This window comes from Delphinapterus leucas, chromosome 11 (genome assembly GCF_059928025.1).
Source record: "Delphinapterus leucas isolate spDelLeu-1000000601 "Yukka" chromosome 11, BTC_Dleu_Yukka2, whole genome shotgun sequence".
Lineage (NCBI taxonomy): Eukaryota > Metazoa > Chordata > Mammalia > Artiodactyla > Monodontidae > Delphinapterus > Delphinapterus leucas.
Genome location: NC_143139.1, coordinates 77,485,743 through 77,512,638, shown reverse-complemented (window position 1 = coordinate 77,512,638; position 26,896 = coordinate 77,485,743). Strand labels below are relative to the sequence as shown.

At 38.3% G+C, this 26,896-nt stretch overlaps 1 protein-coding gene across 2 annotated transcripts in view; it reads left to right on the top strand.

Annotated features, from left to right (window-relative positions):
- NTN4 (netrin 4) overlaps positions 1 to 26,896 on the top strand; it is a 106,259-nt gene that overhangs the window by 37,730 nt on the left and 41,633 nt on the right. For both annotated transcript variants that reach the window (XM_022562385.3, XM_022562386.3), the window contains exons 3-4: positions 884 to 1,162; positions 26,413 to 26,539. In XM_022562385.3, the coding sequence (XP_022418093.1) occupies positions 884 to 1,162; positions 26,413 to 26,539 (406 nt within the window). The remainder of the gene's footprint in view (positions 1 to 883; positions 1,163 to 26,412; positions 26,540 to 26,896) is intronic.

Here is a 26,896-nt window from a genome sequence, read left to right as displayed (position 1 = left end):
AGTGCTGTTAACTAACTTGATCAGGTACATTACTCACTGCCTTGGATTCAAGTGACTTCTGACTCATTTTAGAAATCAAATCCACCCTCAAAGCGTTGTATATTTACTTCCAGTAAAAATATTCCAAATATATGACACAAATTGCAAGGCAGATCCAGAAAAGGAGAATCAAAAATACTCACAGCGAAAATGGTCCCAATTAATAAATGATGAGTCTTTGAAAGGGTCATACCTCATTTAGAAATATAAGTGCCTGGATCTTTATTTTGCAGTCACTTCCTAACTGGTCTTCCTGCTTCTATCCTTTACCCTTTATAATCCATTCTCCTCGCAGAAACGAGAGAGTTACCTTTTTTAAAAATGCAAATCAGATCACTTCTCTGCCTATTACCTTCCAGTGGCTTCCCACTACAGTTAGGATAACTCCACCACGGCCTATAAAGGGCTCTCTATTCATGATCTGTCATACGTGGCCTCTGTCCTCCTCTCCACTGCCCCCTTGTCCCCTGAACTCTAGTCACACTGGTCTTGTTCTTCCTTGGATAAGCCAAGCTTGACTCCACTTCAAGGCCTTCAAACTGGCTGTTCCTTCTGCCCAGAATGCTCTTCCCCCGAGATCTTTGTATGGCTACCTTCATCCCAAGAGTCAGATTTCTGCTGATTACTCAATTTATACTTCTTCTGCATCCCAACAGGCAGCACATCTGTTCCTTAGAATAACAGGGCAGCTCTTCCCCAGGGGTGATCAAGGTCTGAAAACCTCTTGTTATCTTATCACTTGCAGATAATAAAAGGTATAAATCAAACCAGGACTACACGGGGCAATTAGTTCAGGGTTTGCACACAGTCCTATATATGCACAGCATTTTCTTTTTCTTTACAGGTTATTTTCAGAGCTTTGTCACCACCGTATGATGTGGAGAACCCTTACAGTGCCAAAGTGCAGGAGCAGCTAAAGATCACCAACCTCCGTGTGCAGCTGCTAAAACGACAGTCTTGTCCCTGTCACAGAAACAACCTGAATGCAAAGCCTCAACATTTTACGCACTATGCAATCTATGATTTCATTGTCAAGGGCAGCTGCTTCTGTAATGGCCACGCTGATCAGTGTATACCTGTTGATGGCTTCAGACCTGTCAAGGCCCCTGGAGCATTCCACGTGGTATGTAAAACAAGTCCTCACTTACGAAAAAAAATCATTTGGTAGTCTAAGTTCCCTTAGAGTGCGTCTGTGCTTACATGGTTCTTCTTCTTTCTTCCTCTGCTGATTCACTCCTCTGACTCCATGCCCATCCTATAAAGTGCCTATTAACTTGTTTTTTAATCTTCCATTTTAGAATTATAAATAGTCAAGTATGATAACCAGATTCCTTGGATAACATCCATGCCAGTTTTTAGTACCATGACTTCCAGATATAAAGTGTAAGGCGAGCAGTAGGAGAGGTTGGCATAATCATATTTGTGGCATTATCACATAGAAACCAGCTTTGACAGTAAATGGGTGCCATTGTTAAGGAGATTTTAGAGTGTAAAAAATAAGAACTTCCATTTAATGCCCAGTATCTTTTGCTGGCCAGCCAGTAGAACGAACAGTAATTTTCCTCTGTAAAGAGTAGCCTCTCACCCTAAGGCGGACTTAAATGCTCTCTCCTCTAGGCTCACACTTCTCATTGCGCTTTCCTCTGAACTTTTACTTGTTTGCATCTCCCAGGAGATCACGAACTTCCTGAGGACAGGGACTGTGTGATCTTCATATCCTCAGGACCGAGTGTATTACCTGAGCCAGAAGAAGGTGTTCAGTAGGTGTTTGGTTGAATGATAGCAACATAGGAATAGGGAGATGATGAAAATTACTGTCATTGTCTTCACCTCATCTTCTTCCAAAAAAGATACAGAGTGGCTCAGACAGCAAGTACCTTGTTGGGATGCATCCAGAGCTGTGAATGAGGATTAGGCAAGTAGGAGAGCACTCTAATTCTTTCTTTTTATGTTTTGCTCTGATACTTCTAATCAAACCAAACCAAAAATAAATAAATAAAACTTAAAAGGCCTCAGAATATCCTTACTTCATTACCTAAAGAGTAGACTTACACATTTGTCTTCTTTCTCCCAGCCCTGATACAGGTACAGCCGTGAGGGACCATGAACCAGTTAGCCAGCAGGACAGTCTGTGTTAGCTGGGCTGAGTTGCTGGGGTGCAGAATAGCATTGGGGTAACTGAAATGACTAGGACAGTAGCCAGGAAGTTACAAAAATAGAAACAATGCTGTTACTTCTAGAAGTGAAGCTGGGGCTTCCAAGTTGAAGGGAGTGCAATACTCATTCAACAAACATCTACTAGTTTCTACTAATTAATGGACTTTTGAACCAATATTGTTTCAAATAAAGGATGGAATAATTTGTTATACCTAAGTTAATTGGGTTCAGGTATTATTCAAATAGAAAATAACCTAGATATTCTAGATACATGTCAACCAACTAGACTGAAACAGGAAAATTTGCATGAGGTAAGATGCTAATAAATTTCTGCTATTACATTTAAGTGCATTAGCGAAGGAGAGCCGGCTGGCTGCAATGTTCTGAATGTTTTTGTCCCCACCCCCAAATCTGTATGTTGAGACCCTAATCCCAATGCGATGGTATATGGAGGTGGAGCCTTTGGGAAGTAATTAGGTCATGAGAGGGGAGCCCTCATGAATGGGATCGGTGCTCTTAAAAGAAGAGGCCAGACAGCTAGCTAACTCTGTTTCTGCCATGTGAGGACACAGTGAGAAGTCTGCAGTCTACAACCTGGAAGAATGCTTTTACCAGTACCTGACCATGCTGACAGCCTGATCTCAGACTTCTAGCCTCCAAAACTGTGAGAAATACATTTCTGTTATTTATCGTCCACCCAGTCTATGGAACTTTGTTCTAGCAGCCCAAACGGACCATGACACTGGCCTTTTGTTTCCTCAACTATCTTTGTAATCCAAGCCTTATAGGATTATTTCAGGGTAGAGTCCTGAGCAAAAGGACAGATACAAGCTTAGAGGCCCCCAAAACATGGCCCAGAATAGGCCATATCTGATTTGTCTCATGACCTATGAGACAACCTGAATGGCTCTGGTCAACCAAACTAAATTAACCAGAGTTCTCAAGAGCCTTATAAAGCATTCATGAGTATGCATTTAAAAGCAATAGTTTTGAGACTTCCCTGGTAGTCCAGTGGTTAAGACTCCACGCTTCCACTGCAGGGGGCATGGTTTCGATCCCTGGTTGGGGAAATAAGATGCTGCGTGCCACATGGCCAAAAAAAAAAAAAACAAAAAAACAGTGGTTTCTTTTTTTAAAGTAAATCCTCTGAATGTAAACTTTCAAAGAGTTAGCAACACTTTCTTAGGCTGAAGAGAAAATTCTGGAAGTTTTTATTATATACTCTGGGTATATGCAAATAGACTGTCCAGGGTGAGAGCCACTGGGAGTGGGTATCTTGCATTTGCTTCTCACCCAATAGCAGCAATCCCATCATCATCTCCTGTGCCCGGGACAAGCTGGTCAACGTATGGAACCTGGAATACTGCAAACTGAAATCCAACCATATCAGCCCCCCAGGCCACCTGAGCACTGTGACTGTCTCTCCAGATGGATCCCTCTGTGCTTCTGAAGGCAAGGGTGGCCAGGTCATGCTGTGGCACCTCAGTAAAAGCAAGCACCTTTATATGCCAGATGGTGGGGACATCATCAATTCCCTGTGCTTCAGCCTCAACCTGTGCCACCATGGGCCCCAACACCCAGCTCTGGGACTTGGAGGGCAAGGTCATTGTAAATGAACTGAAGCAAGAAGTTATCAGTACCAGCAGCAAAGCAGAGCCACCCAGTACACCTCTCTGACCTGGTCTGCTGATGGCAAAAGTCTTAAAATACAACTGTTCTCTACAATCGTCTGTCAGCCTACCAAGGCTTGGACAGTGGTGATGGTAACACGGATGTCTGGGCTGGGCACCACTTCATTCAAGAGGGCATTAGTGTTTGTCTCTGCCGATCCTATGCCAAGAACACGGGCTTACATGGTGAGTATGTGGGAGCCTTCACTGTGGTCCTACAAAGATGCTAATGAAGCCAAAAGGGTGGAGTCACATTTGAAGATCTCGATCCATCCCATGTATTCTCAATGGAGCCCTGACTGCCTTAACCATTGTGACCAGCCTGGATTTGCAAAAACAACGGTTGCAAGAAGTGAAAGGCATGGCCGACTGTGTTATTAGATTCGGATTCAGCTTGTCTCCAGCCTCAAGAAAGAGGAGGGCTTCTCCCACAATGGGCAGCACATCGCTAACCAAATTGCCATGTTTTATTTCACAGGGCTAATGCCTGAACAGGCAGAGAGGCTGACCAAGGAATTCTCCATCTACATGACAAAGGTCAGCCACATCTCTGTGGCAGGGGACACAGACAACTGGGCTACCTTGCTCATGACATCCACTAGGTCACCAAGTGAGTTCCCTGATGAGAGGGAACAGAGACAACCTTCCTGTCTTCAGCCTCTGCAGTTGTGAGATTCACACGGAGGATGAGGGAGGGTGAATCATTTTTTTCAACCACAGTGCTTAACACTCAGCAATGTGTTTCTCAGAAAAGAACATGTAGTGAAATGGGGCAGAAACATCCGTGGCTGGTGTCTGGAACTTTGTGGCTCTAAACGAAATCTCCCCCATCCTTATATTTCCAGCTTTTCTGTAAGAATTTACATGTGCAAGGAAGTCAGAGCCCCCCAAAACCTGCCAATCACTCCATTGTAATATTTCAGAAGCTTTAACTGAAGCGCCCTGCAGCCACAGTTCCTCTGTGGATCCAGCATGTGAAATAGCCCCCGTCCAAGGCTTCGTGAGAAGACCTAGCTCTGACATTAACGGTCAGCCTGTTTGTTCTCCAGTGGTTGAGGAGCCTTGTCAACAGACCATATTACAGAAATCGTATTCTGTGAAAACCAGCAAGTCTGCTGCCACTGCCACAAGAAAAAGAAAAGATGCCGTCTCCTGTCTTATATAAGTGAAAAGAAAGAAGGCTCTCCTTTTTAATACTTGCAGGCATTTTTAATGTTCCTCTCTTTTCCCTTATCACTGCTGTTCTTTTCCTTAGAAAGATCTAGAACTAGCCTAGATTTTCATCCTGTTCTACTACTTGATTGACCATCAACCCCATCCTATCAGGATTTACTTACTTGAAGAATGAAGAACATCATTTACTGCTCATCCCATACCCTCACCTCTCTCAGCAAGAAGTAGTGGAGAGTAGGTAACTGCACTTTATTTCAGCAACCTCTTCAGTGATTATCTCCTGTCGGGATGTTGCCTCTGGCCAGTTGGACCTCATACTTTGATTCAACGTGGTTGTGCAGTCACTCATTTCATATCATGAATAGGCCAATGCAGTGTTGTACCAGACAAGAGAATTCCCTGGGCTTTGGCGTTAATCTTTGTGTGCTGCCAGCTAGGCTTAGGCTTTACCCTTTGGAAAGGTAACCTTCATCTGCTCTAATCATGTAGACTTATTGCAGCTTGGTTTCTCTGCTACACTAAAGTTACTGTAGACCCTGCCCCCCGCCACCCAAATAGATAACTATCAACCTAAAAAGAGGATCTGGATAACCAAGAAAAGGGGATTGTATAGTAAGTGGTTTTTTCCATTTCAAAAGGATATTAGAATGAGAAGTCTCCATCCTAGAAGACCCTATGGGATGGAAACCTCATTTCCTTACTCATCTCAGGCTCCTTTGAAATTGGAAGCCATATCTTCTTAAAATAATACTCATCTTGTGACATCCTACTCCCCAGCTTACGTACTGATTTCAACTTCTGCAACAATGCTGGTAGCCCCCAGTGCTGTAACTATAGCATGTACCAAAACCAGGCAAGACCAAGTCACACGTGGAGCTAGGGCCAGGTAAGGGGTTAGAAACAGGTAAGTGGCCAAGGCCATGATGGCTTGCAGGGATCTGGTTCCAGAAGAATTCCTGCTGTCTCGACTCTCTTTAAAAAAAAAAAAAAAAAAAAAGCCATAAGCAATTGGACCAGCAGAGGCTTATGACTGGAAATGTGAATGGTTCTGGTTTCAGATTTTTCCCATCCCTAAGCTTAGGTGCATTTTATTTTGATGTATATATATTTTCTGGATTATAAAGAGCTGGTATTAAATTTGGACATAGTTGCCTGGTTTGAATGTGATATTCTTATCCCTATGATTGCTTAGCTGAACAAATTGCACATTAAAAGCATAGTCTTTTGCTTTATTAAGAGCATGGTCATAAGGTCAATTGTCCTCCCATATTTGTGTATCTGTGAACACCATTCATTATACATATGCAGCTGTAAATAACCAGATTCATAAATTGTGCCTGCAGAACAGAAGGTAGCCTCTTAAGAGAGCATTCTTTTACTAGTCAGCCTGTCATAGGTATGTGTGTATAAATCTGACTTTCTTTAGCACAGTTTTTCTTTATATCAGTCATTCTCAACGTGAGGTCTCTGCACCAGCAGCAGCAGGATTACCTGAGAACTTGTTATAATTGCAAATATATATCCAGTCCTACTGAATCAGAAATTCTAAAAATGGGGCTCAGGAATCTGTGTTTAACAAGCCCTCAGGTGATTCCAGTGCTTGCTAAAGTTTGAGAGCTGCTGCTTTATAGACGATGCCAAATCCCCTGCAGCCAATGTTGTGAGGATGAGTAATTAGTTAATGAACTCTGGTTTTACGGGCTAGAATTTTTGATGGCTGATGACAGAGAACTAGGGAAGTTAATGGAAATGATACTTAGTCTGTTTCTTAAGCTATATAAGATTTTAGGGCCATTTTCCCTCTTTGGAAGAGGGGGGTAGGAAAAGGCATGAAGTGGGGTACCAGTTCGCAGCCTCATTTACCTTTAAACACTCCTCCTGTGTCTTTTAAAGTAGTACCACCTTTTCCATGTTTCCCCTTCTTCCCAATCCATTCCATTTAGCCTTCACCAGTTCAGTTTTTCCTTATCTGTTCATGTCACTGGAAGGCAGAACAGCACAGTGTTTAAGACCCTAGCATTGGAGTCAAATAGATCTGGATTTGACTCCCCACAGCATTTACTAAATTAATGTCTCACTGAACCTCAGTTCCCTAAGAAAATGAGAACAATGTCTACCTTATATAGTTATTGTGAGGCTTAAAAATATGATAGCCAGTGCCTGGCGTATGGTAGCCTCTGTCTACATTGCTGTTGTTATCTTATATTATCTCAGCCTTTTCTACCACATTTCTCACAGACACTTTCTCCCCAGTAGCGACAGGAATAAATCATAGTGTATGTGCTTTTTGACATGTTTACAAGGCTAGAGTTTTTGTGTCAAGGAAAACTGTACTTTGATTCCAGCCTGCTGGGATCCCAGAAATTATGTGAAGAGGAGATCTTAAGCTTTCTCTCCTTGCAGCTGGGGAGAACTGATGTAGTTCTCTTTTTCCCAGCAGCTGGTGATTGTACAGCTGTTGGATGATGGATGGTAATAAGAAGGAACATGGAACGTTTCATTGTTTTACTAAAATATCGTTCATTGGATAACAAGAGGCCATAGAATGCCGTGGAGAATTGTTTAAATGCCTTGAGTTACACTAAGGTTAAAGTGGATTTTTCTTTTGTAACCAGAAACTCATTATAAAAGAGTGTCAACATTTTGACTAATGTGTTCTAAATCTAAAAGAAAACATTAAAACCTATGGAACCATAATGTGGGTTTTGAGGAAAATATTACTTAGCCTACCTAGCTGTGTAAGGCAAGTTTCAGAATCATTCATATAGTTTCATTACAAAAATTTTTCTCATCTGAATCTGAATACATTTATTCATGTATTTATATTTGCACACCTTATATGTCATGTTTTATAAATTCAGGACAGATTTAAGACCATAGTATTCTTTTTAAAAATTCTTTATTGTACTGTGAATAAGCCAAATGGACAATAATAATTAGAAAGCTCTTGGCTCTTCAAGGTATTAGGGAAAAGAGCAGAGGGTTTAAAAACAATCAGTAAAGTTATTAAATGAGAATATTAAATCAGAATTTTAAAATATTTTCATAGAGCAAACATGCATGTATATTTGGAAATGAACATCTATAAATTAGTGTCAGGTCTTCTCAGCAGAGAAAAAATAATTATCATGGATTATAAATACTGCTGATAATAGTTACAACTTTTTAAATGCTTATAGTGTGCCAGGTCTTGTGCTGTCATGTTACAAATGTTATTGAATTTAATCTTCACAACAACTGCATGAAGTATCATCATCACTTTCTTTCATAGATGAGGAACTGAGGCCTGAGGCTTGGGAATGCTAACTGATTTCCCAGAAGTTAATAAAAAGTAGAGCTCAGGTTAAATTCACCACCCATTCTCTTTTTGTTGTTGTGTTGTTAAAAACTTAATCTGTACTTAATCTATACTTGATATTATGCCAAGAACAGAGTAAAAAAGAGGGGAGAAAGCACAGGAGGGCAAGTGTGGTAGGGGTGGGCTTAAGCGATTGATTATCATCATGGATCATGGAATCTAAACTGAGCAAAGGGAACTCCCTGGTGGTCCAGTGGTTAGCTTTCACTGCCGAGGGCATGGGTCTGTGTGGCCCAGCCAAAAAATAAATAAAAAATAAACTGAGCAAAGAGGGAAGTGAGGACACAAGAGAGCAAACACTAGTCCCACAACCAAGGTTTCCTTGTTTTATATTTTATAAAGCCCTTTCCCATGCATTATTTCACTTGATCCTTACTACAATCCTAGAAGATAAGCATTTTTGTTTCTATTCTCCAGATAACGGGAACTGAGGTACAGAGAGATTAATTTACCTGCTTGTAGTCACAGTGATAGAGAGCAATTTCTCACATTCAGAGTTCTTACTACCATACCCTACCTCCACCACCAATATGGTACCAAGAAAAAAAACTCTCATTCAAAAGACTATTTTTATAGGAATAGGTAATCTATCCAAGTCATCTAATTTCTGTTGAACCAGAAATTATCATTGATTCTCTCTTCTCTTCTATTCATTACTGAAATGGCCCAAAGGGGAAAAAGAAAGAGTAAAAGCAATAAGTTTGGAAAATCTACAAAGAAAATAATTCAGAAGTGACTATCTTTTGGGGGGTATGAATCATCTTTGATCAGTATCTTTGGTTTTATTAGGAAGAGGGATTTCTGGATCTACCATTCTTTACTTCCATCTCTAGCCATAAATCATTTTCACTGCTAATGAAAGGCAGCAGCAATCCCAAGCGGTTGACTTGTCACATTAGACCAGGAGGAATGGGTAATCCTATCACCAAGGGGCGTGCGATGTTGTATTCCTAATATTAACAAAAGAGAAACTGTCAGCTTGATGCAGTTAGTGTGAGACTATTCTCAATTCATTTCAAGGCCTCAGAGTTCTTCTTTCAATATTCCTACGTTAGTATAGTATAACTTTGCCAGTCGTCCCTTGGCAGTGAATAACTACATAGAAGGTGTACAGAGTGTTCTTTATACTTCATTTACTACCTTGTGTTTCCTAGTAGCAGGGCAAGTCAGTAAAACATGTTCATGGCTGCAAATTGTTAGCGTTTTGACTATAAGATTGCAAATGAATCTAGCCTTATTTTCCCTCTAAACAGTAAGACACACTCTCTCTTAATGGCAAAAGCTGCCTGAGATTACTCTTTTTATTTGATGATTAGGAAACCAGAAGACTTTAAACCTAGAGGCGTTACAAAATAATTTTTGCACTCAGGAAAGGAATTCCCTGTGGGGTTCCCAGAACATTTAAGTATTTGTTTATAGGCTTTTGACTACTTCACAGAGAGGCTGAAGGATAAAAATACCAGAAAGCTAAAATGTTAGTGTGAGAGCTGACATCTCTGAAAGTAAAATATAAGCCAATAGGAAAGTAAGGTTGATTCTCCAAATAGTATAATATTTGTACATTCAACTTTTCATGAACATGCTTTACAGAAAGTGAATCACGTGTATTTTTAGGTCAAAATTTGGGCACTGTAAGGATACAAAAATGAGTTTCTTTAACAGGTTTAAGCTGCTAGTTGTATAGATTGGGAAACAACAACTTAAATTTGACATTTTTCCTACTGTAAAATACTCCTCAGATATTCAAGGCATATCTCACTTTGCCGATTTTCTTATGAATATTTCCTTTTCAGTCCAGTAGCATTTGGGGGTCCATCCTGTGGATAGCTGGGAGCCTAGAGTCAGATCTCTGGATCTGGAAAGCCTAGTCTCCCTGTTTAATTGCTAAGATAATGGAGTGAGTGGAGGGTGAAGCTACATGGAAAGAGAAAAGCTGAGGTTACAGATATCTGACTTCTGGTTCACAACCCCAGGTCTCATATCTCTGTGGTATTTCATTTGTGTCTTGCCAATTTTGTAAGAGCTGGAAATGTACTTCAATTTGTCTTAAAACAATTACATTCAGTAGAAGATAAGTTGTAATTTAAGTCCTGTTCCCTCTTATGAGGTGAATTTTAGTTAAAGGTTAAAATACACACACGCACACACATACAGACAAGTATATAGATATATATAATAATTATTCCACAAGATGGAGGAACCTCACAGCCATTTCAAATAGTGAGGAAGACAAGGTCTCTTAATCTTGGCATTCAAAACCTTAATGCTATAATTGGAGCTAGAGTCATCTTAGCAATGTAAATATTTAATGGAATAAAATAGTACATGTGTGGGGATACAGAAGTAGTATGGTATTTGTTAATTCTTAATAAGATTTTTTTAATCATATGGAATTCTGATACTTTTTTAACTCTCGAGCTCTTTAGATAGAAAAAGCAGAGAAAATTATGGTTTCAAAAACTACCGTATATTGTATATGGAAATGGAAAAATGATTACTTTTTCCTACTATTAAATATGTTATATATACAAACAATTATGAAATTTGTAAAAGTAAACACTGATCAAGTGTCTTTGTCCTTCAATTTTTGCATCTCTAAGGGCACCAGTACCAGGCATGTAATTTAGCTGGCTCAGTCAGCTCTCAGAATTCCTGAAGGGCAATGGTTTCATTGTTTCCCAGATAAGCCCCTAGTAGGCATTAAAATTAAAGGAAACATGGAATTGTAGTATTTCCATATGCTGAATAGAGGCTAAAGATCATAATTGTAGTATATTTATCTTCTAATTCTCATTTGTAATTTAATTCAATTCTCATATGTAATAAAAAGAGAATTACACTTAGGCACCTAACTTCACTAACATGCAAAGCAAAGAATGACAGTCTATTTTATCAAACAAGTAGGTTATTAGTGGCCTTGACACAAAGCCCCAATCATTCCTCAGACCTCCAAGAGTCCACTGTACTTATCACGATTAAAATATTTACTTCACTCTGTTATTTGCTTACATATCCAGCTTTCCCTATCTGCTAAACTATCTGATTTTTTAATGGCAGATACTGGGATAGTCACACTGTCTAGCATATAGTGGGTTCGAAAAATCCCCAGTCAATATATGAATGAATTAATCAATGGCATTGAAAAAATAAGAGATTCATTTCAGATAATAATGTTAAAAATATCAATAATAATGACTGTTCTTGATTGTGTCACACATCTACATATATTTTCTCTTTTAATCCTCAAATACATGGAGCCAGTACTATTATCCTTATTTTATAGGTAGGAAACTATGTCTTGTTATTAAGGAATTTACCCAAGATTATTGAGAGCAGGGATTGGAAACCCCATGTATCTAATTCCAAAATTTATTCTCTTTATGTCACATTTATCCACATAATGCTAAGAAAAGAACCCAATTTAAAAATGGGCAAAGGTTTAAATAGGTATTTTTCCGAAGAAGACATGCAAGTGTCCAATAAGCCCATGAAAAGATGCTTGACATTCATAGGCATTAGGGAAATGCAAATCAAAACCACAATGAGATACTGCTTCACATCCACTAGAATGACTATAACCAAAAAGACAGATAATAACAAGTGTTAATGAGGATGTAGAGAAATTGGAACCCTCATACATTGCTGGCAGGAATGTAAAATGGTGCTGCTGCTGTATGGCAGGTCCTCAAAAAGTTTAACACAGAGTTATTATATGATCCAGCAATTCTACTCCTCAGTATCTGCCCAAGTGAACTGAAAACATATGTCTACACAAAACCTTTTACATGAATGTTCATAGCAGCATTATTCATAGGAGCCAAAAAGTGGAAACAACCCAGTGTCCATCAACTGATGAATGAATAAACAAAATGTGGTATATCCATATAATGGAGTATTATCCAACCATAAAAAGGAATGCAGTACCGATACATGCTACAACGTAAATGAACCTTGAAAACAGTATGCTAAGTGAGAGAAGCCAGACACAAAAGGCCACATATTGTATTATTCCTTTTCTATGAAATGTCCAGAAAAAGCAAATCCATAAAGACAAAGTAGGTTAGTGGTTGCCAGGAGTTGGAGCTCAGGGAGGAATGGGGAGTGACTGCTTAATGGGCACAAGTTTTCTTTTTGGGGTGATGGAAATTCTCTGGAATTAGGTGATGGCAATGATTGCACAATTTTTTGGATATTCTAAAAACCACTGAATTGCATGCTTTACAATTGTTAAAATGATGAATTTTATGCTATGTGAATATAATCTCAATAAGAAAAAATCAAAAACTAAGAAACAAACCAACCAACCCATGGCTGGTTATAAAGGAACTTTACAAAATGAATATATTTCTTTTCAAGTCCCAGTCATTAAGCCGACTGTTTTAAAAAGCAGTAGCTTTGGATGGATGGGTATTGAAGAAAACCAATTCTTTCAGTATCTGTGGTTGTTGTTTCTGAACATATTCAAATGATCACAGATGTGGTAATGACTGCTTTCTGATAGAGTTGCCAAACAAGCATAAGTTTTTAATATCAGTACTTCCACCTTAATCTTTCATATAAGCATACTCAATAATGAAGACTAGATTTTACAAGATTCACCTGGAAACAAGCAATTTTCCAATATGAAAAGAAGCACCTGAATGAATTAATTCAACAACAAAAGACTATGGAAGAAACCATGCCCTAGCAACTGGCTTCCTGTACTATAATCAGGGGCTCATTTATCTTAAGTCAACTTTTGTAACACCCTCTGCATTGTATAGAATACTGAGTGACAGTTAAACAGAACTGTCAAGAAAAAAGGAAAACAGTGGGAAATGTGAACTAGAATGAATTTAAAAAAAAAAAAAAGAAGAAAAAGAAAGAAAAAACTTTGTATAAGAATGCAAAATAGTCCGTGACAAGGAATTTTCCTTTAAAATAACCAAAAGCTATGTGAATACATTGAGCAAGCGAATGTCAATGTGGTGAAACATACTTAATAATCCCCCACAGCATTTCTAATAGAATTTACCTGGTCCCCAACTAATTATAAAAACCCATCTAAATCCTCAAAGACATTGAACAAAACCCTACAAGACCTTCCTTCTTTCTCGCATCAAATGCTGCTTGACAGATAAGTTGCTTACAAAATGAGTTCTAGTTTTTCCTTCACTTAGTTTCTTAGGTTCTTGTCTGATAGTTTTAACAGCGTAGGAGAAGTTATATATTGTTAATTCTACTTTTGCTATTTCTTTCTAAGATTATTCAAATTAAATAGATACTAAAAAATTGAAATTGATATGATCCCTTTTTCCCTCCAGAGATTTTATCATAAGAAGTTATTTTAGGTGTTTGTGGGAAGGAAAAAAAAAAAAATCTTCCTGATGACATCACTGTTCTAAGATGGAAGCCTCTAATATTTTAGAACTCTCTTGGGAGTTCTGTTCCCTGTTTTGCCACTGATTTGTGTTGTGACCTTGGAAAAGTTTAAATATAAAAAGACAAGTGCAAAGTGAACTTATGAAAACAAGACTTAACTGAGATCAAACGAAGAGCAGAGATGGAGTGGGTCACACGGCTATGTATGATAGCAACTGTCCCAGTGACTCAACACAGTAACGCAGGCAGTAATCGGGCTTGAAAGAAATTTCAGATGCCTTAGCTGTATACTAAGATAGTTTCTTATATAGTATTTTAGGAAAGTCAAAGTCTGCCTATAAAAAAGAACTGCAGCAAGACTCTAATGATATTTGTCAATCTTCTCTTGTTCTATATCTTGAAGAAATTGTAGCTGTTATAGAGGAGAAAAGGAGCTAATTTGATATTATGAGGCAATTCCTTAGATACACTGAAATAAATGTCTTAAAATCAGAGTACCTTACTTTATTGCCATTGTACACATGCAAATCTGAAACCAAATTATGCGTGTAACCTAACTATTCATTTGTAGGATTTATCCAAATAAATATACCTGTTGGACAGACATCATTTTTAAAAGCCCAGTAGTCAGAAATAATTTTTAAAACCCATTGGAAACAAAAAGCAAATAAGAAATAGTTTTATGTAAGGAAGTAATGATAGAAAAAAATCACATAAATTGGTAATAGTATGATCTTATCTAAATGTAATCTCCATAAGCTTCCTGAGCATCACAATTTTTAGTTTAATGCTATTTTCACTTTTTTTTTTTTTTTTTTTGCGGTACACGGGCCTCTCACTGTTGTGGCCTCTCCCGTTTCGGAGCACAGGCTCTGGACGCGCAGGCTCAGCGGCCATGGCTCACGGGCCCAGCCGCTCTGCGGCACGTGGAATCTTCCCAGACCAGGACTTGAACCCATGTCCCCTGCATTGGCAGGCGGATTCTTAACCACTGCACCACCAGGGAAGTCCCAAGGATACATTTTTAAAGAGTAAAGCCATGACTGTCACACAGATATAAAATAAACATGTGTCAACCATTTTACTTAACCCAGTAATTAATGAGGTACCAGTAAGACCTTATAACTGCTTCAAAGGAAAATTCAAAGAACCACACATACACTGGTAAGTGAAGAAATATACAAAGAGGTGCAAAATAGGTCAATATGAAGGGCAATGATCAATTGCATTGTCAGACACAACTGATTTGCATTTCTATGGACAAGAGTTATTTGAATTATTATTCATTTTCTACAACTTACAGAGTTGTAAAATGGTTCAGTGATATGATAATAAAATGCAGAGATGGGCAGAAGACCTAAGTAGACATTCTCCATAGAAGACATACAGGTGGCCAACAGGCATGTGAAAAGATGCTCAGCATCACTAATTATTAGAGAAATGCAAATCAAAACTACAATGAGTTATCACCTCACACCAGTCAGAATGGCCATCATTAAAAATTCTACAAATAATAAATGCTGGAGAGGGTGTGGAGAAAAGGGAACCCTCTTGCACTGTTGGTGGGAATGTAAATTGATACAGCCACTATGGAGAACAGTATGACGGCTCCTTAAAAAACTAAAAACAGAACTACCATACGACCCAGCAATCCCACTACTGGGCATATACCCTGAGAAAACCATAATTCAAAAAGAGTCATGTACCACAATGTTCATTGCAGCTCTATTTACAATAGCCAGGACATGGAAGCAACCTAAGTGTCCATCAACAGATGAATGGATAAAGAAGATGTGGCACATATACACAATGGAATATTACTCAGCCATAAAAAGAAAAGAAATTGAGTTATTTGTGGTGAGGTGGATGGACCTAGAGTCTGTCATACAGAGTGAAGTAAGTCAGAAAGAGAAAAACAAATACCGTATGCTAACACATATATATGAAATCTAAGAAAAAAAAAAAAAAGATCATGAAGAACCTAGGGGTAAGATGGGAATAAAGACACAGGCCTACTAGAGCATGGACTTGAGGATATGGGGAGGGGTAGGGGTAGGCTGTGACGAGGTGAGAGAGTGGCATGGACATATATACACTACCAAATGTAAAATAGATAGCTAGTGGGAAGCAGCCGCATAGCACAGGGAGATCAGCTCGGTGCTTTGTGACCGCCTAGAGGGGTGGGAGGGAGGGAGACACAGGAGGGAAGAGATATGGGAACATGTGTATATGTATAACTGATTCACTTTGGTATAAAGCAGAAACTAACACACCACTGTAAAGCAATTATACTCCAATAAAGATGTTAAAAAAAAAAAAAGGCAGAGATAACCCACAAAAGTATGCTAGCCAGAACACTTAGTCTTTTTTTTTTGGCGTGGGGTTGGGGCGGGGTGGGGGGGGCAGCATTTCAAAGTTTATCTGAATTTTACCAAACAAAAAGAACATTATTTGTTAATTAGGGAAATATGCAAAGAAAATTATTCTGATAATGTTGATAATGTGGTTTCCCAAAACTTGCTACATTTGAACCTTTTAAGCCCATTGTTATGAATAAAAGTAGTCCCTATACCTGGACTCACAAAGAGAGAGAGAGATTTTCTTTATTCTAGGAAATCATCACTCTGAAGGGTAAGAGAGAATCCTACCTAAAATTTACTGAAGAACCCAAAATTTAAACTAAAGTGCTCACTTTAAAACCATTGTTGAGCTAATAGTACATTTTAAAACAATGGGAATATTTTAAAACCTTCTTTCATGTGGCTTTTAAATAAGGTTACGTTATTAACCATATTTTTTAACTCAAAAGTGTTTTGAAATTTATTTGGAAAGCCCAAAATGCTTTTCTCTGTCCTGGAGCAGTTTCTGCCTTCCTTTCTGCAGGGAAGTTGGTTTGGAAAGTTTGTTTGGGCTTTGTTTTGTTTTTGGTTTTGACCAATCATCTAATTTCACAGAAAGCGCCATGATGAATGTTGAAAGATAAACCACAAAACTTGATTTTAGTTCTTAGTTCTAGCTGTAATACTACAAAACAGAGGTCTGCTGAAACACATCTTTACGAAATCTTAAAATTAATGTCCACAATTTGCAGTACACAGATTTAGTAGCATTTGGAAATTTTGTGTGTGTGGATTCACGCTTCTGAATACTACTTCAACTCCTGATTTCATATAATAAATAGCATGCACAATGGCACAGAAAAACTGCCATTTAGATATACAAATAAAAGCTTTGGGGCATACAAAGTTTTGTACCTGAAAAAATGGAAATAAGCCAGCAACCTGAATCTAAAAATTAACCTGAATCATTAGGCTATGCACAGTGTTCTCACTTACCATTCTTTATAAATTAAAACTGTTTAAAAGCCATCACACTACATAATATTACTATCTATCCCTACGAAATCATATCTAATAGGGAGAGCACATAACAAAAGGGAGGCTATTCACAAAGAGCAAATCTTTAATTAGAATTCATTTACATTCCTATTATCTCCATTTGCAAATTTATTCAGGGGAGTTTCTGATAAGTTAAAGAGTTGTTAATACTTGCAGTGGCCCAGAAATGCCCCTAGGAGGCATCAGAATTTTCAGTGTACAGACAGATTTTACAATGAACCAATGAAAATCTAAAAGTATTCTCTACCAGTACATGCCCTGAACTTATTCATGCCAGGTATGGGAAATGGGGGCCAATCTTCCTATATTCACCCATCTTGAAAACTGCTAGGTTCCTCCCAGAGGAATAGGAAAAATAATCCATTCAAGAACTTAATACCCTTGAAATGGCTGACTTTGAGTCCAAACCAGCCTTTGTCCCAAGGAGCTCTCCAAGGGCAAACTGGTTTGAAACATACCAATATTATTTAAGTAACACACTGAAGAGATCTGGCCAAAGTAGATCCCTCAAAAATCCTACTCCCCAGGGTCTTCAAAATAGTATAGTTTAAGGGTTAAGATGGTGGCTCTGGAGTCAGACTGCTAGAATTAAAATAGCTCCACCACTTACTGGCTTTGTGACCTTGGGCAAATTACTTAAACTCTTTGGGCTTCAGTTTCCTCATTTATGAAATGGAAGTAATATACCTACCTTATTCTTGTGTGAATCCAATGAATATTTATACAATGCCTAGAACAGTGCCTGGTACATAGTAAATGCTAATCAATATTAACTACTACTGTTAATTGTTATTATTTATCATCATCATTATCATCTTCTTCTTCTTCATCTTTACCGTTCCCATTTCCCTCCCTGACTAATCCATGTTCCTTGGGCCTACAGTAGTTCTCCCAGATCAACTATAGACGACCAGTCTATGTAACATCATATTTACCAATATTCCTTGACTAGAAGCACTCTGGACAAAGCTGAATGTCCTTCAATCCTAGTCTGCCCGAAATCCTGCTCTGTGACAAACAAAAGTATCCTACTCCCACTTCAAATGAATAATTAGCACCCTGCTTTCTTGGGAAGTTTTTAAAATGGAACTAAACTCAATAACTAAGGTTCTCAATGCTCATTTGAATATACATTGGCTGAATAAAAAAAAAAAATTAACACATATTGATTGAAAACCTATTATATGCCAGTTACTGGGGATTCAAAGAAATTTAAGCCACAGTTTCTTCCCTGCAAGAGTTTAGTGGAGAGAGGTATATAAACACGATTACCACACAGTGTATTTACATGCAGTTTTCCTATGAAATTTGTATTGGCTCCATGCATGTTTTTTGTTTTTGTTTTTTTTCCAGGTTTGTCAGCCAGAGCAAGGTTCTTGGCAAAATAGTGAAGTAGGCACAGTTTGTCTTTGGCTCCTTCCCTCTCCCCTTTAGACATTCCCTTTCCTTCCACCAGGAAACTTCTTCCTCCTTTAAGCAACTCTGAGTACAGTTTTAGGATTGAAAACAGATGGTTATAATCCCTGCTGATATGTTTGTTGCTAATAATTTAAGGATTTACGCCTTCTGAGCTTAGGTACATTTTTGTAGGGAGCTCTTGAACCTAAAGCACCATTCAGAAGCTACAGGAATGAGTCCCAATAGGAAGAATTTCAGGCAACAGGCTGACAGGGAAGCCTCTCGTGGCTGATTTTCATTCTTTACTCATAATTGTTTCTGCTCTATACCTCTATTTTTTTGCCCATGCTTTCTTACAAGACCCGTTTTCTCTAGTGTTAAAGTATAGACCAAGGAATAGACTGTAGAGCTTTTCAACTTCTTACATTCTTGCTATATATATTACTGGGCAAGCGTTTGGAATACTCGGGCTTCAGCCTATTTTATCCTATTCTGACAGTATGTTTCAAGCCCCCTTTTACCAAACTCAATTACTATGCTTTATATTCACCATAGAACTCCCACTTCTTCTGTTAAATTAAAACATGCAAACCTTTAATAGGGGTAGAGGAATATTTTATTTGTTAATGAAAAGACGTGTTTTCCTCACAATGCTTTCTATTCAAAGGTTTATGCTGTAGCATTGTTGTGCCTGTTTTTGCCCTGCTTAAGAGGAGCAGGTTCTAACAGGCTGGCCGTTATTAGAATTTATCTCTTTTCATGCATAAGAAGTTCATTCTTTTAGAAGTTAATCCTTTTCTCTAAAAGGGACATACTATCTCTTTAGAAATTAAATCAGTTTTTTGCCTTTACATTTTGTCTTAAGGTGCTACAAAGCATTGTTCCACTTTCTAAATCATTTGTCAGAGCTAAATGGAGGTCCGTGAATTGCCACAGCTGCCTTTAAGTGGGCATTTTTCTTAGGTTCATAGAATAGGCACTGTTTGTATCCTTTCTTCACAAACATTTTTTAAAGTTCCAATGATGGTATGAAAGAATATTCATTTCCCATTGGAATTCAAAGAATGAAAATAAAATCATGTATATGTAAACAATAATGGCACAAGAGCTCAAGGAAATTAGTCAATTGATGAAACTCAGGAATTTCTGAATATTTAGCTGTAAAATCTTTTTTTCCGCTAGCTTTCATTATAAAGTTTAGTAGGACATGAACAATAGTTGGTCCTTTCTTTCTTGGAAAGCAGTTGGGAAGTAAATTTTATCAGACATTCACAAAACAATTCAGTTAATTTGAGTCCTTCAAAGCTTTAACCAGATTGATTATTCGCTTTGGTAATTCCATTATGGTGAATGTCTGTGGTGAGCATCACTAGATGATGAAATATACCTTTATTTGGAAGGCAGGTGCTAGAATGACAGTCTACAATTACTTTAGTCACAAGCAATGGGGAAAATGCAGTTCAGAAGGAGGAAAACAGTAGAAGAAAAATCAGAAAGAATACAATTTAGTTTAGGTATAGTCATTATTGACAAATGCAAATCCATCTTCAGAGACTATTAACATTTATTTTTCATTTGTGCCACATCAGGTAGTACCTGCAAAAAAGAAGAGATATTCTCCTAGCTCTCCCTTGTTTGACTTTCACATCATTTGGAAACATGCTGCATTGGAGAGATGCCAATAGGACCCAGCCATATGACATTTAAGTCTTATCTCGTAGCTCAGAAAGGATTATGAGTAGTTGCCTACAACCAGGCAGTATTCACAGTACAGAACAGCAGGGCTTAGAATCATAGAACCTTAAGACTAGAAGGACCTTACAAGTTGTCAAAGCCAATCTTCCATCTAATGTTTAAATATTCTACAACATCTTGATAAGTGATTGTCCAACCCATATGCTTGACATGGCAAACAACCAGATTCTCACAACCTCCTGCCATGGCCAATTTCCTCAACTCTATGTTTGCTGACTACTAGAAGCCCTACTGCCCCAAAGAGAACAATTAAAAAGCAGCTTTTCGGGCTTCCCTGGTGGCACAGTGGTTAAGAATCTGCCTGCCAATGCAGGGGACACGGGTTCGAGCCCTGGTCCAGGAAGATCCCACATACTGCGGAGCAACTAAGCCTGTGTGCCACAACTACTGAGCCTGCGCTCTAGAACCCATGAGCCACAACTACTGAAGACCACGTGCCTAGAGCCCGTGTTACGCAACAAGAGAAGCCACCGCAATGAGAAGTCTTCACACCTCAACAAAGAGTAGCCCCTGCTCCCACAACTAGAGAAAGCTTGTGCGCAGCAACAAAGACCCAACAGAGACATAAATAAATAAATAAATAAATAAATAAAAATAATAAAAAAGAAAGCAGCTTTTCTAAGCAAGATGTGTATCTTCCAATGACGGATTTGAAAGAATCATTTCCTCATTTTGCACCCACCTAGATTCTTACTTCTATAGCCTTACATATGAAGGAGTGGTATTTTCTCTTCCATGTCTATTTGCCTCTAATATATAATATTTGTCAAAGTGCACAGGTATTAATGAGCAAGCTGTTCCAGTAATTCCTTAAATTACTGGTTCAAAGTTTGTATGATTCCCTCCCTGTAAGATAAATATGCTAAAAATGACTTGCAAGTAGGTTAATATTAGTAACAAATAAATACTATTAGACATGAGGCTGAAAACTTGGCCTCTGTGCACCGGTGCTGAATCAAATCTTGGAGACAGAGTTTTGGGTGAAGTAGAAAAGAATAGCTTTATTGCTTTGCCAGGCAAAGAGGGACACAGCGGGCTTGTGCCTCTCAAAAGTGTGTGTCCCAACCTGGGAGGATTTGGTGAGGAATTTTATAGCAATGGTTCAAGGGCGGAATTGTTGATAAGGGTCAGGGTGTGTGCAGGGCCTGCACTCCTTTAATCTGGCCTCAGGTAGTCTCTCTTGATAAGCTTCTCTGGAATGAAGAATGCTAACATCTTCCATTTGTTGGGAATTTTAGTTCTGTAAAGAGCTTAAAGATATTGTTATGTGTGTCCCTTGAAGCAGAAGCAGGACCCTGCCCCAAGGCTGCACTACTGTTTCTTGGCTGCTCCTCCCTTATCTTTGCAACGCCTCCATTCCTTGATTAGCAACTGTTTGGACCTGCCCTTTGGAACTCAGGGAAGGTCATGGAGGCTGAAGACTATTCCCTGCAAACAAAAAACAGGGGACACAGAAAGGCTTTCATGCCCAGGAGTCCCACAGGGTCTTGCTTGGTTTCAGATATAGGTAGGAAAACTTTTGACATCAACAGAAAAAATATACTCTCAGCATAGCAAAGGAGTTTATGAAATTCATAGAATATCCAAAATGCCAAGGTATTATCTAAGAGGTATACCTCTTAGATAATTAGGAGTTGTAGATTTTTTTGTTGAAATAGATTTCTCATTTTCCAATTATAAAGCCAGACACCACTCTTCAACTAAGCCTTAAATACATAATCCCATTTTCCTGCTCTTTGTCTAGCTTATGTTTGTGTACCAAATAAGAGCTATGTTTAACTTGTTACTAAATTTTCCTTTTTCTGTTTTGTTTTTTTTTTTCAGTGAAGACCTAGTTTTACTTGCACATTTTTCACGAGCATCAAATAGTGGGTGATCTTTCAAGCTTGAACTGTAACAGTTGTATTGCTGAGGAAGGATTTCTTGTTTCAAATGGTCTAGGTAATGATTTACAGCTATTTTTGGTAATTCTCAAAATGACAGCTCCTTGAATATTTCTGTGTGCAGAAATATTTGCTGGGCTGGCATCTTTCAGACCCTGGGAGGTTCATCCCAATCCTTGGCATGCAGGAATGAGGGAATGCTCTGAAATCTTTACTCCAGAGGGAACTGACCTGTCCACATTATCTTGTGATACATGTGAATGTTTGATGAGGTTTCCCTAAATGTCTGTGGCCTCCTGAGGCCTGGAATTTGTGGGCCAGGACTAACCTATGAGTTGGGTGAAATTACATATAGGCCTTGGGCATTCCAAGACCACACCAGATAAACTGACTTATGATGATAGTTTAGTTCCTCTAAAGAAAAGTAGCAATAATTTGCAGCATCTATGTTTATATAGTATTCAATAAATGGTTGTTTTAAAAGTAGGAAGGATACAAAAAAGCAATAAAATAAAAATTAACAACCTTTTAAAATTCCAAACATTATCAGAAAATACATTTGACTGCCATTGGCTGTTGGAAGGTATAAGCTGGGGTAAAAATTTTGGAAAAGAAATAATAAAGGAGGGGGAAGAAAAAACATAACAGACAAGATAGGAGATAAAAGGAAATCTTTTAAAAGAGAGGAAAATAAAGTATATTTGATATACCTTTCAATCACTTCCTACTCAAAAATCTTCAATGGATCTTCAGTATTACAGGATAAATTCATCATTCTTAAGCTCTATGATGTATTCCGTGGTCTAGATAGAACCTACTTATTCAACACATGTCCTCTGGTTTACTTACTGACTATTCAGAATATTCCTTTGGGGTTATCTTCTTGTCTTTGCTCCCTAAGGAAAATCCTATGTACTCTTCAAGACACAACCTCAGGGACCGCACTTAGAGTTTTATACAGATAGCAATTATTGACCTTGGTCTCTACTATATTTACTTTGGACTTCTTAACATTGTTTCAAATGCCCTCCTCAGATAGTATTCCATATAATCTCCTTAACAGCAATGATGAATTAAGGATGGTTTATTCTAGGAATTTGGACTCTTAATTCTATCAAATATTTGTATCCTGGGTGTTTTGTATGTAGTGGTTTGTTTTTTATTTTTTCACAGGTTATTATAGAATTTAGACAGTTACAAAACTGCTTTTTCTGCTAATCTTCATTATGCTACTCACTTGTGCCAGCTACATAAGTATGCCTTCGCTTCACTAAATTCTTCAACTTTGGAAGATTTTTCTTATTCATTTTTTCAAAAGACTCCATTTTGTTTGAAATCAGGATCTAGTACAAGTAAACAAAGGATCATCCATCTTTTTAGAGCCTTTAAAGAATCTTACCATTCAAATCTAGAATATGACACAAATGAACTTATCTACGAAACAGAAACAGACTCACAGACATAGAGAACAGACTTGTGATTAGCAAGGGGGAGGGGGTTGAAGAGGGAAGAAGTTGGAGTTTGGGGTTAGCAGATGCAAACTATTAGATATAGAATGGATAAACAAGGTCTTACTGTATAGCACAGTGAACTATATTCAATATCCTGTGATAAACCATAATGGAGGGCTTCCCTGGTGGCGCAGTGGTTGAGAGTCTGCCTGCTGATGCAGGGGACACGGGTTCGTGCCCCAGTCTGGGAAGATCCCACATGCCGCAGAGCGGCTGGGCCCGTGAGCCATGGCTGCTGAGCCTGTGCATCTGGAGCCTGTGCTCCGCAACGGGAGAGGCCACAACAGTGAGAGGCCTGCGTACCGCAAAAAAAAAACCCATAATGGAAAATATGAAAAAGAATATATATATATACACACACACATGACTGAATCACTTTGCTGTACAGTAGAAATTAACACAACATTGTAAATCAACTATATTTCAATTAAAAAAGAATCTTACCATGCAGAAGTTATTTTATAGAATAACTATTTATTTGATAGAATAAATTTCTAAAAATTAATATTTGGGATCATCTGGAATACTTCCTAATAACTAAGTATTGCCCTGAATTCCAGTAGCAAAATGCATTTATTGACACATGATGTCATGACTGTACAAATGAACGTTTTTTAAAGCAGCTCAGAATGGGATTCCCAAATTTGGATCTATGAGGTATTGTTGTTGTTTTCTTGAGAAACAGTATAAGAGGTAAATCAGCATAAAGGTAATAAATTATATCAACCCATCAACAATTATTTAATGAATATCTACAAGAGAGTTGCTATGTTAGGCAATGTTTGGTACACAAAGCATTACAAAACATTTTTTCTGTCTAAGCAAAGTATGATGTAGCTGGAGAAAAAAAAAAATTTACATAGAAAAAATTTACAGATAAACAAGACAATAAATAAATACCTAAGAAACAAAATGATGTTGGAATTCAAAGAATGCAGAAATCACCATAGATTAGCAGTTGTTGAGGACCATGAGAGAGACTGGGTTTTGAGGTGGTTCTTGAAGTTGGGCAGTATTTCTGACAGGCAGAAGGGAAGAGACTTTCCAGGAAGAGGAAACAAAATTAACCAAGCTGCGGTGCTAGGAGGCTAGGGGAAATCTGTGAATGTGTGGGGACTTCCCTGGTGGTGCAGTGGTTAAGAATCCGCCTGCCAATGCAGGGGACACGGGTTCTATCCCTGGTCTGGGAGGATCCCACATGCCGCAGAGCAACTAAGCCCGTGCACCACAGCTACTGAGCCTGCGCTCTAGAGCCGGCGAGCCACAACTACTGAGCCCGCGAGCCACAACTACTGAACCCGTGAGCCACAACTACTGAAGCCCGCGCACCTAGAGCCTGTGTTCTGCAACAAGAGAAGCCACTACAATGAGAAGCCTGAGTACCGTAATGAAGAGTAGCCCCCACTCGCCGCAACTAGAGAAAGCCCGTGTGCAGCAATGAAGACCCAACGCAGCCAAATAAATAAATAAATAAAAATTTTAAAAAAGAAATTATTGGTGAGATAATACAAAAAATATTAAAATTCTCATAAAACTCTCAGATCCCAGATAATTCCACTAACGTATTCCTCCCTGTGAGAAATACTATTTTAAAAACCCTCAACTACTCTGAATTGTGGGATTAAAAGAAAATGCCCAGTCATTATGACAAAATGTGTTCAAAGCCTTAAAAATATACAAATGTTGACTGTTCAGTTTTACCTCTAGAAAACACATTCCTAATAAAGATGTACACAGATTGTTAGCTACAAGGATATTCATTATAGAATTAAAATATAGTATGTAAAAATATTTTAAAGCCTAAATGACAAAAAATAGGTGATTGGTCAAATAAATTTTACATCATACAAGGGAGCCATTAAAATGTGTGTTGTACAAGAATATTTAATGACATGAAATGATGATCTCAATCCAAAAAAGAAGTTTTAAATATAATTGTGTTTTTTTAATATAATTGTGTTTTTTTTAATTTTATTAAATATAATTTTATTTTTAAAGTACCTCAAATATATGCTTCAAATGTTGATAATGATGTCACTTTGTGATGGGATTACAGATTTCTAAGTTTTCTATATTGAAGATGTATTACTTCTATGTAAAGAATAAAATAATTTAAAGGTATTAAAAATTTAAGTAGGGCTTCCCTGGTGGTGCAGTGGTTAAGAATCCGCCTGCCAATGCAGGGGACACGGGTTTGAGCCCTGGACCGGGAATATCCCACGTGCCACGGAGCAACTAAGCCCATGCACCACAACTACTGAGCCTGCGCTCTAGAGCCTGCGAGCCACAACTACTGAGCCCGTGTGCCAAAACTACTGAAGCCCGTGCGCCTAGAGCCCGTGCTCCAAAACAAGAGGAGCCACCACAATGAGAAGCCCACACACCGCAACGAAGACCCAACGCAGCCAAAAATAAATAAATAATAAATAACCAAAAACAAAATACAAAAAACAAAACAAAACAAAAATTTAAGTAAATGCCTAGCCAGTATCTCAGAATTGCTCACTAGGGTCACATATCCTACAGCCAAGGATATGAATTAACAACAAGACAAACTAAAGAAAGGATCTTTCATCTTGATGACTAACTTCTTAGCAAAAATGAACGAATGTCATATGGCTAAAGCCAACCAATGAGATGAGGTTGTGGGAAGAGTGTTCTTCCCTAGCACTATTTGTGCTCATAGCACTTACTTATTTTTGTTTGCAGGTCCATGGAAAGTGTATGTGTAAGCACAACACAGCAGGCACCCACTGCCAACACTGTGCACCTTTATACAATGACCGCCCCTGGGAGGCAGCTGATGGCAAAACAGGGTCTCCAAAAGAGTGCAGAAGTAAGTACCAAACCACAGACTCAAAGCCTTCTTTGTAAAGTAAACATCTATGGACCCCTTGTTGTCTCTAGAAACACAATATAAAGTAGTAGCCCATATCAAACATAAACCATATCACTGCCCACTGTAACTTCAGCCATTTGGAAACAATTACTGCTTGCAAAATCACCGATATACTATTTTGCCAATAATATATTGGCCATTTGCTGGGACACTATGTGGGACCTAAGCACCCTCCCTGAGACTTTGACATAATAAAACATGGCTAGATGCAAGAGCAACTGAGGATTAGAATGTGCAGTTACCATCATAGCTGAGATATTGAATTAATAATCATGAAAATAGCTACCTTGAATT